Consider the following 13,654-nt stretch of genomic DNA (forward strand, 5'->3'; position numbering starts at 1 on the left):
CCTCCCATTAATGTCTATGCATCCTTTATTAATAACTATTATACCAAGACATTCTTAATGCACTGTAGCATATTTTAATGCAGTATAATACACTATGTTGTAAATTACTGCTTGGAATGAAATCTCTCGTCTTGTCTCTCTTTTATTTACCAAAGAAAACACATGTGGGTAAAGTCTGAAATGCAACATTAGTTGTCTTAGGACCGGATACACTTTAGAAGGTGTATTTTGTATTATTCAGATATTTCTCTACAACTCAGTTGCTGTCCATGAGTTACCTCTTCAGATCTATAGCAACACATGGCCAGCTCAGAAATTAAAGATACCACTGATCCTGTAGGCAAACACACGGATTACTAATTAACACACAGAACTTAACTCTTAATAGAAAAAAAACCAATGGTATTTACTTAAATACCTTGTTTATCATCTTTGTTTGCATCTTGTATCAGGGCAGATTTATCAGGTACCTCTTCAGCTGGTGTCTTCTTTAGAAGAGAAGATTGATTTATTATGCGTCTCGGCTATGCCAGTCAGCACACACATTTCCACAGTCAAATATTTAATAATACAGACTAACAGAAATAAAGGTGATAGTCTTTCTTGCGTCAAGACTTGCTTTGTGAGAAAAAAAAACAGACTTTCAAAAAAGCAACTGTAACTCTGCTTTTCAAGCTACACCAGTTCCACACCTGAAAATAGTTAAAGCAGCACTTCAGCAGTGAATCATGAGGGCCTAAGGACTATCTGCAAGGAGAGGTTTCTCAAAATGGAGTAACGTCACTGTATGTTTTCTTTTTTCTTTGGGTGTAACAGCTGTATTAGGGTTGAGAAAATCTTCTCTACCCTCTTCCCATGAGTAACAAACTCCTCTCCATCCGAATAGTCTCTCTAGTCAAAACTAAGGCCATACTGTGGAATCAGTAGTTCTGCATTTAAAGTCTTCTGGCTGAGATAACTGATCCTTCATCTACTTTTCTCTTTCAGTATGTAACTATAGAGGTGGGAAAAACAGTTCCATGAGCATGTCTTCTGCAGGTCCATTCAGGCCTCTGATGGGAAGACAGGGAGCTTCACCCCAGTCTTATCCCTGAACTCTCTTTTATTTCAGCAGTAACTTAAAATATAACATAAATCAAAAGCGCCATGTTCAGAGTAAGGGACTACGATATCTATTTTGTAAAGCTGCGTGGGATTATTACATAATGCTTTTGAGGAAGCAACAGAGCAAAAAAGTCATCAACTGGCTCAGCGACAGAGGTTGCTACATCAAAGAGAATCAATGGCTCCGCACTGAATGGATCTCTGCAGACTGTTTCAAGTTGGTTAAACAGGAACAAAGACACTGGGAGGAAGAGGCACACAAGCAATTCCAAGTCAAAGGTCTCAGAACTGCCAAATTTTATTATGAATTTCAGAATCACGTTCTGATGCTAGGGATATAGGTTTCAAGAGTAAAATGACCAGCAACAATTGGTGCTGTGATAACGTGTGAGAGGATGAGCCTCTACACCGGTTTCTCTTTTGAGCTCATTGGTTGTTAGGTAAAGAGCATCAGACTAAAGACCTAATTCACTGCATGTTTGAATCAACGGAATGACTCTCTCAAATCTCAATGAACTGTGCGCATGACATTTTTGAGGGAGTTCAGAGTAACCCGAGCCAGCCATTTTATAAATATAATGAGAAATCTTGTGTCTTATCTTTAAGCTTTTGGCAGTGAGAAAGCTTTTGGAAAGGAGCCAAAGCAATAAAAGACACGACCAGAATCAGAGTGGAAGACAAATACTGCAAAATATGGGCAGATGCAACCTTTTCGTTAAAAATCACTCTTGCTATTCTTGAACATATCATTGACCAGTCTCCATGTTTTTTAAGTTTAGCAAAGCCTGTCCTTCAGGTGACCTGTCTCCTGCCATTATTTTTTTTATAGATACATTCAAGAACAGCCTCCATTGTACGGCAGGACCGCAGTTCAGCAATCACAATGAAAATGGTCTTCTGAAACTGAATTAAATAACTTGAATTGATGATAGACTGAAAGGAAGGAACATATGGAGATAATGCATAATTGATCGCATTGCTAATATAATATTTTTAATGCATCAATCAAGTATCTAAACTATATTTTCTCAAATATCCAAGCTACAAATTAAGTTTCAACAGTGAAATATTTCCCACAGAGAGAGCTGAATTACTTCCCTTCCAAGTGATATTCAACATTTATCAATTCTGAAAATAAAAGCATCAGTTGAACACAAAAGAAACATTTAAGTCAAGATCACACTCAAATCAGTTTTGGGAAGAGATTTCATAGTCCACTAATCTGGGATGACAAAGGACCAAAATAACAAGACCCTGCAACAACCTGTGTGAGAGCTCAGCCCTACGTGTCTAGGTCCCAGGCAGAGAAGAAAGGGAGCAAAACCAGTCAAACAACTGTGATACAGCCAGATAACACTATCTATTCTCAGCCAGTAAGCAATCATGCTACAGATTCTTTCTCATTTTCAACTTAGCCATAAAATGACTGATTTTACAGAACACCCTGCAACCTTGCAGAAACTAGGAGTGCAGTAGCAGAACATCCAGCTGTTCACCCAATAACATTATCTCACTGCAGGGGCAGCACAGTAATCCATAAGCTATTGGTAATTCTGGTGAGAATGTTTTAAGAAACAGAGAATACAGGAGGTTTGAAAGCTTAACTGCGGAAAATCCAATGAAAAATTAAATGTAAAATGGGGAATTCCTTGCCTCTTTTTTTTTAAAAAACTTTTTTTTATTGTATACCCTCCTGCAGCTATTTTATTATTACTATAGTATTCCTACTATTATCATCTCTAGTGTAGCAAAAAAAAAACCCTGTAAAGCAAAGAAACATACAATGTAATTGTTTAGGAAATCATCTCCTTTTAGATTTATCCTTACTCTGCACATACATTCAAGGAGCACAAACAAGCTGAACCTTAAAGTCCTAAAGCTTAATAAGATTATCAAATTTTATTAGTTAGGTTATTGAAATGATATTTTTATTATTAAAAAACACAAGACGACACTGAAAGCAAGATTTTTGAGCCTTGTGAAACACATAAATGAATATTCTAATCTCACAGTCCCAAAGGTTGTGCTACTGAAGAGCATACTTCCTCACAACTGTTCAACAACAAAGACTACTTTCTATATCCGGGTAAGCATTTGTTAAGCCATTATCCTAACAAAAACAAGGACTCCCTAGACCACAGAGATAAATAAATGGATCTATCTATACAGTGTGTGCACACACATACACCCCTGCATATTTATATGTGCACACAAAAATGCACATGTAAACGTAAAGAGAAACTGACATTCAGGGGATTTGCCTACTGATAAAAAAAAAAACCTATCTGGACAGGGATATAGCGACTTTTGAGCAGAAGACAAACGACTTTCAGAAAAAGATCTTAAGCTGATATAAGGAGTTAACTCACATACTCAGTTGACCTTCTGCAATCTGGAAGCGGAGCTACGTATGACTACATGCTGACATTAGCAAATGCAAGTTTTCAACACAAATCACCTTGATTTTTGTCTCTTACACTCATTTAAATTGCAAAGCAATAAACATACATGCTAATGAAGCACATTATCACAGTAGTGTTTAGGTTTCCTATCCTACAAAGCGCAGCAGTTCTAGTGCAGTGTGGCCTGTAGCAGAACCTGGCCCCTGCTGCTAACCACCCTCACAGAGGGAGGGCATATTAACAGGGCAAGGCTGTTCTGCCTATACTGCCAAAATAGCAGCACTGCTTTCAAAATCCAGTACAATTGCTATATTTTAGTCAAGCTGTGCTGTACCAAAAGCAATACCCAGTGAGCTGGGAGAGCACTGGGGAGGCCACGTACATTTTAACAGTTCCAGAAGACCAACCGGCTGCTGAAAGCATGGACTGCAATGATATCCAAAGTGAAAATAGCGCTGAGTTTTGTTAGGCGTAGCAGCTTAGGAGAACCTGCCTGGCCGTGCTATTCAGTGCTAAATTTGATGAAGGGGGAGCTAGATTCTGACCTGGAAGCTTCCCAGAACAAGAGACAGAGATTAAATAACTGGAGAAAAGCCTTGCTGGTGTCTAGCTGAGCTGGTGTGACATACCATTACTCTCTAATTTGGAAGCAGCATCAGAAGCGCCTTCTCCTTCAATCATAGCAGCCATCCATGTCAGTTTTCAGAGGCTTAACAGTTCTGAGCTGTAGCCCTGTTCTTGCAGTCAGTCTGCCATTTGATTCACTGTCTTAAAGGCCAAACTCAAATTCTGCACCGTATACAGTCAGAGTTGCAATATCCAGGCACAACTGGGTGGCCACAGGTAATTCTGCTAACAGCCTCTTTAAAACTTTTGCAGTAAACTCCTTTTCTCGTTAACTGAGTCACTTTGCTTGCAACAGTCTTTCATTATAACATTGATATCATATGTTGTGATTTTGTTTACAATGGATCCTTAAGATTCTTTCCCTGTTCTTCCCTCAAAACACTCTTCCAAGCTCCTTACAATTACTACCTAGATCCTTAGACTAAAAGAAGGCTGGTTATTAAAATGGTGACCGAATCACATAGAACCGTGCATGTCCGTAACATACAAAACCTAGTAGGGTATCAGTTTCCAAAGAGAAAAAGAACCAGGGTGAGCCAATACATTTTTCTTCTCATCAACAAAATTTTGGGCGAAAAAGTACTGAAACGGAGCATCGTAAATGGCAGAAACATTCCTTGAAAGGGAGCAAACAGCTAGATGCTCAGGACTGCCTCACTAGAACCAGGTCTGCCCCCGAAGCCTAACATTTCTGACCAATTCAGATTCACAAGAGTTTTCACCTAAAGCGCTGCCCTTGTGCCACTGTCCCTACTGCAGCATGGGCTGATCTTCACGTTTTTGTTTCCCAACACAGGAGGATCAAGTGCTGCACAACAGGACACGGGTAGTTGAGGTTTACTCCTCTGCACAGACTCTAGCAATATGCTAGCCTGGAGTCCCTAGACGACTACTGTAAACTGTGCTACTCGGAAGCATCTTTTGAAAAATACCTGTCAGCCCTTTCCACGCACTGAAGAAGAGAAGGGTTTGAGATGGCTTAAAGGCTAACAGTCCTCTTAGAGACTCACCGTTCTGCTGCTACACGTACCACATTAATTGTTAAGTGTGCCTGTTGCTCTCAACTCTGTAACATAACCGTCCTTCTTGCACGTTCTTACCTCTGTCCGATTAAAGTCCCTAGTCTGTTGACTGCCCGGCAATGACTCAGAATAAGAATCAAACAGCGCGCAGTCATGCATAGGCTTCAAAGAAGCTGCAGGGGAAACAAAAAAGAAACAGAAAGACATGCCAAGTCTTTGGTTAATACACACTTTTAAAAACGCTGTGCCATCATTATTTCACCCTTCTTCTCTTTACATTGAAGCTGATCTATAAGCCACCCACCTAATGGGTGACAAACATTTTGAAAAAATCCTTCTATCTTGCATTTTGGAGCAGAGGTCACTAAAGCGACAACACATATAACATCTGTTGTAGAAGTAACTGTCAAATTTGGGAGAAAGTGGCTCTTAGTAAATTTTAACTCCAAAACAACTAAGTGTTATTTGTGCTTTTCTTCCATGCAGTCCAGTATCAGCTTAGTTGGCTTTATAGTTTACATCTGCTGTTCTGTGAATGATAAAGGTACTCACCAAACCTTCAACTCCCATTTTTGGAACTTCAAATACTGGAAAGTATAGTAGAATCTACATTATGCACTGAAACTGAAGCCCAGTAAAAACCAAACACACTAAATACAGTAGTTGCTGCGGTATGCATCATCGCTGGTATTCTTTAACCAAACAGGACCGAAAGCAGGAAAAAAAACCCCCACAACTCTGCAACCTTTGACAGTAATATTCTCAACAGCCATGTTTCTATTCCATATGCTCAGGTCTTTCTGCTGATATCGTTCTGGGATTAGTTCCTCTGAGACAAATCTGTCTGAACAGCTGGAAAACCTTTTTTCTTTAAGATCAACACATTGAAAGGTAGAATAACCAGTCCTCAAGTCCAATTTTTAGTTTTTGGCTAGCATCTGGTTCATCTGAACAAATTAAGCTCTTGCAAATCTGTCTTAATTTAAAATACAGTGGGTTACGTATAGGGCAAGGAGCCTTTTGGATTTTTAAAATTTGTTTCAAGAAAAACTTTCAGAGAAAGAAACAGGTCAAATTATCAATGGAGCCCTGCCAGAATAAAATTTGACTCTGCATTTGCAGTTTATACAACAGGCCATAAAACCTGCAAGATTAATTCATTCTAAAATGCTCCAAGTCAATTTATTTGAAGCTTTAACATTACTATCAGAAGCAAATATTTTGCCTGAGCCAAATTAAAGAATGAACCAGTCTGCCTTACTCTGAACTTAATACAACAACCTAATGAAAAACAGTTTTCGTCACATTCCTAATCAGCCAAATAAAATCTAAATTTCATAGAAGTTAAATCAAATTAGGATTAGGACTTCTCATATGAAAAAAGAACTTTCTTCTGTTTAGGTAACTATATGCTTATTTGAAACGAAAGTATCAGTAAGTAAGCAAAAGTTGGTACAACCAGGACTCTTCTCTTTTTCGCAGTTCACTGTGTTATAAGGTGTTGAGATGTTCCGCTTTTAATTCTACAAGTCTTTCAAAAGACATATTTCTGAATCTTGACTAGGCAGCACAATGACACATTTTCAGAATGATGCATTTTCAGACCCTTAAATCGTTATAACCAAGAAAGTTGTTGAGTGGGCCTAGAACCAACAAGCTTTAACTCCTAGAACCTTTAACTCTTTCACATGGATCAGCTCAAAACGCTTAGCTGTGTGCAACACATGAAACAATAATTATACGAGAAAATGATAAAGGCTATAGTGCTGAAAGGGGCAAATTATGGCGAAAGGGGGCTCCCAGGGAACAACCACAGCTTATCGTGCTTTTCTTTTTGTTGATATTATGATTCCTTATTACTGTCAACACTTAGTGCCATTGCAGTTCTATACTACAAGGCTTAATGCGAAGAGACGCCAACAAGAACAAGAATATAGGAAGACAAGAACCTGCACGGAGGAGCTTACAGTCTAATTTATAATGAGAACAGGAGTGAGACTAGTGAACAAAGTGGTGGTCCTGGGGGGAAAAGGGTAGTTGTAATTACGATTACAGAGTATAATTAGAGAGGCTAAAAGTGAAGACAATTTGGTGGTATAGGTTTTTCAGGAGCTTCTCCTCTTGGATATGAAGACAGTGGATTATAGGGAACAAGACTCCAACAGAAATTACTTCAATAATCTGATACAGGGTGAACATTTAATTTTCCTAACTACAGCTTGATTTGCTCTTTTCCTGTCTTTTAATGTATTCAGTGCCATCAAATTTAATGGAGATTTTATTAGGTCTTAAATATTATCCGTTAGCACTGTAATTATCATCTGTGATTAATGCTCCTTGCCCTAGAAAGTCATGCACGTTTTTTAAATGGAACAGAACATATTTCAGTATTCATGTATAATTACAAGAGACATAACTGAAGAGAACAAATGAAAGGGCATGTCTTTCACTGCACATTGTTACTGAAGTATGTTGTATTTTGGATTAATTTATCCTTGTTCTACACAAACTGTTGTAATCCCCTGTCATCACCACAAATCATTTACAGCAGAAGCTGTCGCTTACAGAAAATAAGTTTACAAAAATTCCACCTTTGATAGAACTGGTAACTGCATCCAACAAAATAAATTAGCGTAATAAGTTCCAAGGCAGGCCAGGATCATTTTCAATACACCTTCAAGAATCTGTATACATACGGAAAAATCATCACAAGAGCTAAAAGCCATGAAAGTCTTGTTAGATTATCTTTGCTGCAGGCAGTCATCTGCCACTTTAGCCCTAATGACACCTGCAGTGCACCAGAGCAAAGAAACAGACATTAGAAGGCTACATTTTGCATCGCTGTTTTATGCTTTTACACATTCCTTCTTCAGCAGTCGCCTCGTAAACACATTTAAAAATCCATGTTTTAAAAAGCAGCAGGAGAGCCATTATTCAGTTTAGACTTCAACTCTACCTGCAACTTGGAAATAAAAAAATCTGTTTTCTGTAGGTGGAGGGTTTCTGAGACAGCTACGGGAATGTGACAAGCTCACCTGCTTGAAGGTAGTCGGGCAGCAGCGTCTCTGGCAACGTCTCTGGTAGCTGGTAACCGTTCTTCCTAGCAACGACGAGGTGGAAAGCAGCACAAAACTCTGCGAGGGTCAGCGCTCCATCGCAATCTACGTCGCTCAGTTCCCTGCAGACACGACATTCACACGTTCTCCAAGCCCTAGCCTCGGAGCAACGTGCGTGTGCAATCGCAGAAGGTACAGAAACGCAACTTTCTAAAGGGTTATTTTAATTTGAGTACAAGACAAGCTTCTCTCTCACTGATGCTCGATTCCAACTATAACAACTCCCAAATACATAGGAACGTGTACTTTTATACATTTGCCGTGGGAAAACGAAGTAAGCTAATTTTGTAGCTTTCTTCTTTGTTAATGAAGCCCATTTTTTTTCTTACACATCATATCATACAATATGATAATACATACTGTAGCATGAAATACATATCCTGTAGTTTCAAGGGTGAAGTTAGCTTTCCAGTGAGTCGAAGCAGTTTTGGCTAATCCACGCAGGATCTTAAACCAGTTTGAGCAGAAAAAAATAAAAATGGAGTTCAGCAAACATTTAATCAGTGGTGTTGACTGGCTGCAAGAACTGAAGAGCTAATTTAACGTCTGTGACAAGTTTAAACATTATCGTTAAACTGCTCATTAAAGCTGTTCTCTGTTTAATTCTAGGATCCTTCTCAAACAATAAAACTGGATTTCAGAAATTCAAGAATTCAGTTTTATAAGCTAACTCCTTGCAAAAAGTAAATATTCATTTATTATTAGCACAATGATTAAAATAAACATGCAACTTCCTAGTCTTTGAAAGTAATGAGCATTTTTCAAACTGTTGAGGTTATAGTTACAAAGACTGAAACACCTCAAGTGTTTAACAGAGACGAAATCTGATTAAAAAACACATCACCACAAAATTTTAATTCTTTTCTTTAAATTTTGTGCAGAGAACAAAAATTTGTCAGCAACGTAAATAAAATGTGTTTTGTTTTTGTACTGGGTTAATCCATTTTTCTTAAATAAATTTTAAATTAAATACCAATGTGCACTTCCCCCTAACAGAACGTTTCTTCAGTTTTTTTATTTTCATGATTCAAAACATGCTTGGAAAAGATTCCAGACATGTTCTTTGGCCCCAACAGATGTTTAGGCTTTTGCAAGCTTTTCTTCACATCTACCTTCACAAAAGTATATATACAAGTAGAGTAAAAACTCTATCAGCATTTTTGATCAATGTTTAAAACCGTTTGTTCTTCATATCCACATACGAGGATGACATTGAACTACAAAGCACTATGTTGTTTATGAAAATATAATAGAATCCTTGTCAAATTCTGTGTACAGTTCCATCTACAATCGTTTCTAAATAAGCCCATTAAAAGTAAGCGCAGTTCATTGGAAAAACACTGATGAATTATGTAGTTGTACTTACTAAAAATTAGGTATTAATTAGGTCTCATCTGACAAAACACAGACAGAAACATAAAACCAACCACACATCTAAAACATTCCAAATGTGCTTTTCCTCTATAACATTTCATGAAAAATGTCAGTTTGTTGAGCTAATGATCTTGCTTATAATATACAGAAGAACAGCTCTCATTTAAACTGCTGTTCAAATCCTCCTAGGCCTGCTGAGTAGGCGAACATCCCTAGAGAAAACAAGGGTGTCAGGACGATCAGCGTGCACCCTGCTGCTTGGGCCTGAGAGTGATTCTGGAGATAAGAGCGATAATTATAATTAAGGATGCTTTTTAAAAATTTAGCAAGTACTCTTGAATTAAACATACTTTAAAAAACAAGATACACATCCCAAGTGCTATCACAGTACTTACCAGATGTGGGAAAGCTCTGGAATGGGAAGCTTTGATTTTGTGAAGAAATTCTTTGCCACGGAACCTGTTGGGAAACCGTGCCTTATCAACTATTTAAAATTAATTCTCCAATTGTTTGCTGCACTAGAAGCAGCTGGTTACCTTGCGTTCAACAGACACTCCGATTAACCGCATGCTAATATAGCCGCTAGCCCCTTCGCCTCTCAATGAGTGAGTGACAGAGAAAGCCAGACAGAGCTCTTGACCTCATTTCTCCGTTCCCTCCATATGGGAAAAATAAATAAAGTGAAACATGCTCCAGTGCTACTGATCCTAACCAGCATAATTAGTCTGTCACCAGTAATGAGAAATTGGATACTAATGGCTGTGTTTTACCCAGAAGCCATGCATGTGACAGCACAGGGCTGTGGTGTCTTATATTGCTCTCCCAATCTGCTGCTTCAGCTATGACTTTCCCTTGCAGTGGCCAAAACATCATGAAAGAGAAACACAAGAGATTTGGGAATCACATAGCTACTGTCCTTCTAGCAAGGATGCACATTCACCCTTGCCATAACATTCCCCCTCATTCTTTTCCTAGCTAACAAATCCACTGTTTCACTATCTCATACGAACGAGCTATAGTGGCGGCACAAGTCTCCTTAGAGCCAGGAAGGCCTTCCTGGATACAGGCTTACAAAACGTAAGGCAGTGTAATCTTCCTCTTTCCTTTGCACACTCCCATCAGATCATCTGCTGCAGTACATAAGAAAAGCCACAACTGGGACATGACCAAGACCAACTCATCTCCTACACTGGAGGCCTACATAAGGCCAGGACAAAGTCGTGTAGCAACACAGCTTCAGAACATCCTCCCAACCTCTGACTATTTGTGGTTCAGGAACTTCTCAAGCCAGAGGTAACATTTAAACATTCAGTAACTTCTGATGCATTTTCTATCATAGATTTGTTAAATCACTTTGTAAACCTAGACAAACTTCTAGTATCTTTATCAGCACAGAGCAAGGATTTCTACCGCTTAATTGCTGTAGGATGTTGTGGAAGCTAGAACTTCATTCACGGGCAGTAACTCTGGGTGTGTAAAGGCTCCCTGAGAACTCTGCTTCATAAAGCAAAACGCGTAGCTCCCAGAGAGGCTACATATGCATATGAAAATGCATATCTACAGGCACGCACAGTCAGAGATACATACATGTCTGTGGGGAAACAGAGTATTATTGAACCACCATTTTCTCTTCTCCCTCAGGCAAACCATAAGGAGAAGACTGAACTGAGGCAAAGAAAAAACTGGTAAAGCATTAATTTCTATCAGCATCAAGTAATTTATTCAAACTTCTGGCTGAATTAGAACCTCTTGAAACCCTGATGGCGCTGAAGAGCAATAATACAGCAGGGCTTAGTAAAACTGCCTCAGTTTAAAGCCTGTGACTTCTTCCTTGCCAGACTAACTGCCAGTACCTAAAATGATTCCTCTCACAAGCAGTCTGATCTGCCTACTCAGGATGAAAATGCAATCTCGATATGCTGTTACGATATTTTTACCAGGCGTGCGCTCTCCAAGATTTGCTTTTAACCACCTACAGGCCAAAGTCTCGGTCCCTCAGAGCCATAAACACTCAGGCTTGACCACACAGAGCAGTTAACTATGTGCTTAACTTTCATCACATGGGTGCTGCCACATTTCTGCTGGGAAGCCTAAGTTTTTTCAGCTCAGTACACTGTGTGATCCCCACATTTGTGGGGTCCACAAATACTGTCCCTCAGAGTGACACAGTTTATTTCGGTTTTTATTGAACAGCAATACTGCTCTCTTAGATGAAAATATTTTCCTGGAGTGACAACTGAACATTCAGAGTGTTGCCTCAAGTCTGAACAGCAGGGTTGCTTTCTCTCTCAACAGATTCAAATAATGCACTGGAAATAGGTAGCACTTTGTTTTAGTGACAAGTCACAGTTTTTCATGTCTTTCTCCCTTAGCTCTACAGGCAGCTTAACCAAGAGAAGGAACCTGATCTGCATCATCACTAGTGCTTTCTTTTTTAATCCCAATCAATAACATCTGTGCAAATGCACACAGGCAATGGGATGGCAATGTGTAACAGAAAGCAACCTTTGGATTTCTCAGGATGATGCACAGGGCAGGGGGAGAAAAAAAGAGACTTGTCCGATTCTCAGGTAGCAGAGTGAACTTCCGGGGACTGAAGTGAAAGGAGAAAAGATATTTTGTCTGCAATATTAAAGCGGGTGTGATGCACTTTGCTTTTCACACAGTCAGCTTTTAGAACAGAACCACTTCTGAAACAATCAATACGAATATTTAGAAAAGCAAAAACCAAAACCAAAACATAATGCTCACAGTGCTAGTTTGGTGTTGTAGTTGTTGGCCTTTTTTAAATAAAACACAATCAACTCTTTTTCATAAGCATACTCTACAGAAAATTAAAAAGGAAAAAACAAAAAAAAGTTTATCTACCCAGCACTTTGCATCTCTCAGCTTCGTCTGTTTACTCGACGTGCAGGTTATTTGGTAAACATTACCTGAAATGAAGGAGTTCAGGTCGGGCTGCAGGGACCGGAACTGGTTGACGTAATAGTCCCGCTGCTCCTCAGTTATTCTCCAGGGGTCATCTGCGTAATGGGCGCTGCTGTCCGGCGGCTCCCGCTCTGCGGAAAGAGACTGAAGGGAGAGCCACTGGCAGCCAGCGACGAAGGGGCCCAGCAGGGCACGGGACAACCTCAGGGAACCACGTTCACTTTACTCCATTAGCAGACAGGTTTTTTAAAAAGATGACTGGCAGAAAGGGCCACGCTGACTACCGGGTCTCGTTACTTATCTTCTGCAACTGAGCCTAATGTTAAGTATCTCTGTCCAGACAGTTAAAGGAAGCTTTACATGACAGAAACTAAAAGAAAAAGGAAATCTTACTACTGCTGATAGCAAAAAGGAAACTCAGAGTCATACCTTATTACCTCTGGACTCATTTGGGGGTTTCAGCCTGCCATGCACAACAACCCTCAGCTGAACACTGTACATTTAAAACGGACAGCACTTGTAAAGGACCTAAAGCTACATCTATGCAGCATAACACATGAAAAATTTAGCTCTGCTAAGAAACTGCATATTTAGTTTAGGAGCGGTGTTGTAATTACAGAGCTACACCGCTTCTGAATTCTCAGCTCATGCTACACTGAACCAGAGAGAGAGGTATAATCCTAGGCACCCCCTTGACTTGTTGTCACTTGCTCCAGTTTTTGTAAAAACTCTGCTTCAGGAAACAAAATATTCTAGGGGAGAAGAACATTTTATTTACCTACTTATTTGCTTTTAGATTGTCTTGCTTAAGGCTAGTTTGCATGTTTGGTAAGCTGGCTGATAGCGTCCAGAAGACGGCTGCCAGTGCAATTACTCTTTCTGTTAAACTGGAATGACTTAGTATTTAAGATGGTTTTGGCTTGAATGACAAACATGCTTAAAGAGGGAGGGCAAGAATGAACAATAATCATACTCCAACCAACTCTGAAACGTTTCTCTGATATACTTGTCAATTTTCTAAGAATCAAATACAAAACTCTGGTTTTGAAATACATCAAAAGATCCCTGAAACAGGCAACAT

The 13,654-nt window shown here is 39.3% G+C and overlaps 1 protein-coding gene across 5 annotated transcripts in view; it reads right to left on the bottom strand.

Annotated features, from left to right (window-relative positions):
* Positions 1–13,654, bottom strand: part of REPS2 (RALBP1 associated Eps domain containing 2) — a 107,700-nt gene that overhangs the window by 46,668 nt on the left and 47,378 nt on the right. For 4 of the 5 annotated variants that reach the window (XR_011136284.1, XM_068919007.1, XM_068918991.1 and 1 more), the window contains exons 6-10: positions 12,579–12,717; positions 10,041–10,104; positions 8,191–8,333; positions 5,234–5,328; positions 419–488 (exon numbers count right to left, since the gene is read on the bottom strand). Coding sequence is in view for 4 of the 5 variants with exons in the window: in XM_068919007.1 (XP_068775108.1) it covers positions 419–488; positions 5,234–5,328; positions 8,191–8,333; positions 10,041–10,104; positions 12,579–12,717 (511 nt within the window). In the remaining variant the exon portion in view is untranslated. The remainder of the gene's footprint in view (positions 1–418; positions 489–5,233; positions 5,329–8,190; positions 8,334–10,040; positions 10,105–12,578; positions 12,718–13,654) is intronic. The other variant, XM_068918999.1, reaches the window with a different exon arrangement.

The sequence above is a fragment of the Struthio camelus genome, chromosome 1 (genome assembly GCF_040807025.1).
Source record: "Struthio camelus isolate bStrCam1 chromosome 1, bStrCam1.hap1, whole genome shotgun sequence".
Taxonomy (NCBI): domain Eukaryota; kingdom Metazoa; phylum Chordata; class Aves; order Struthioniformes; family Struthionidae; genus Struthio; species Struthio camelus.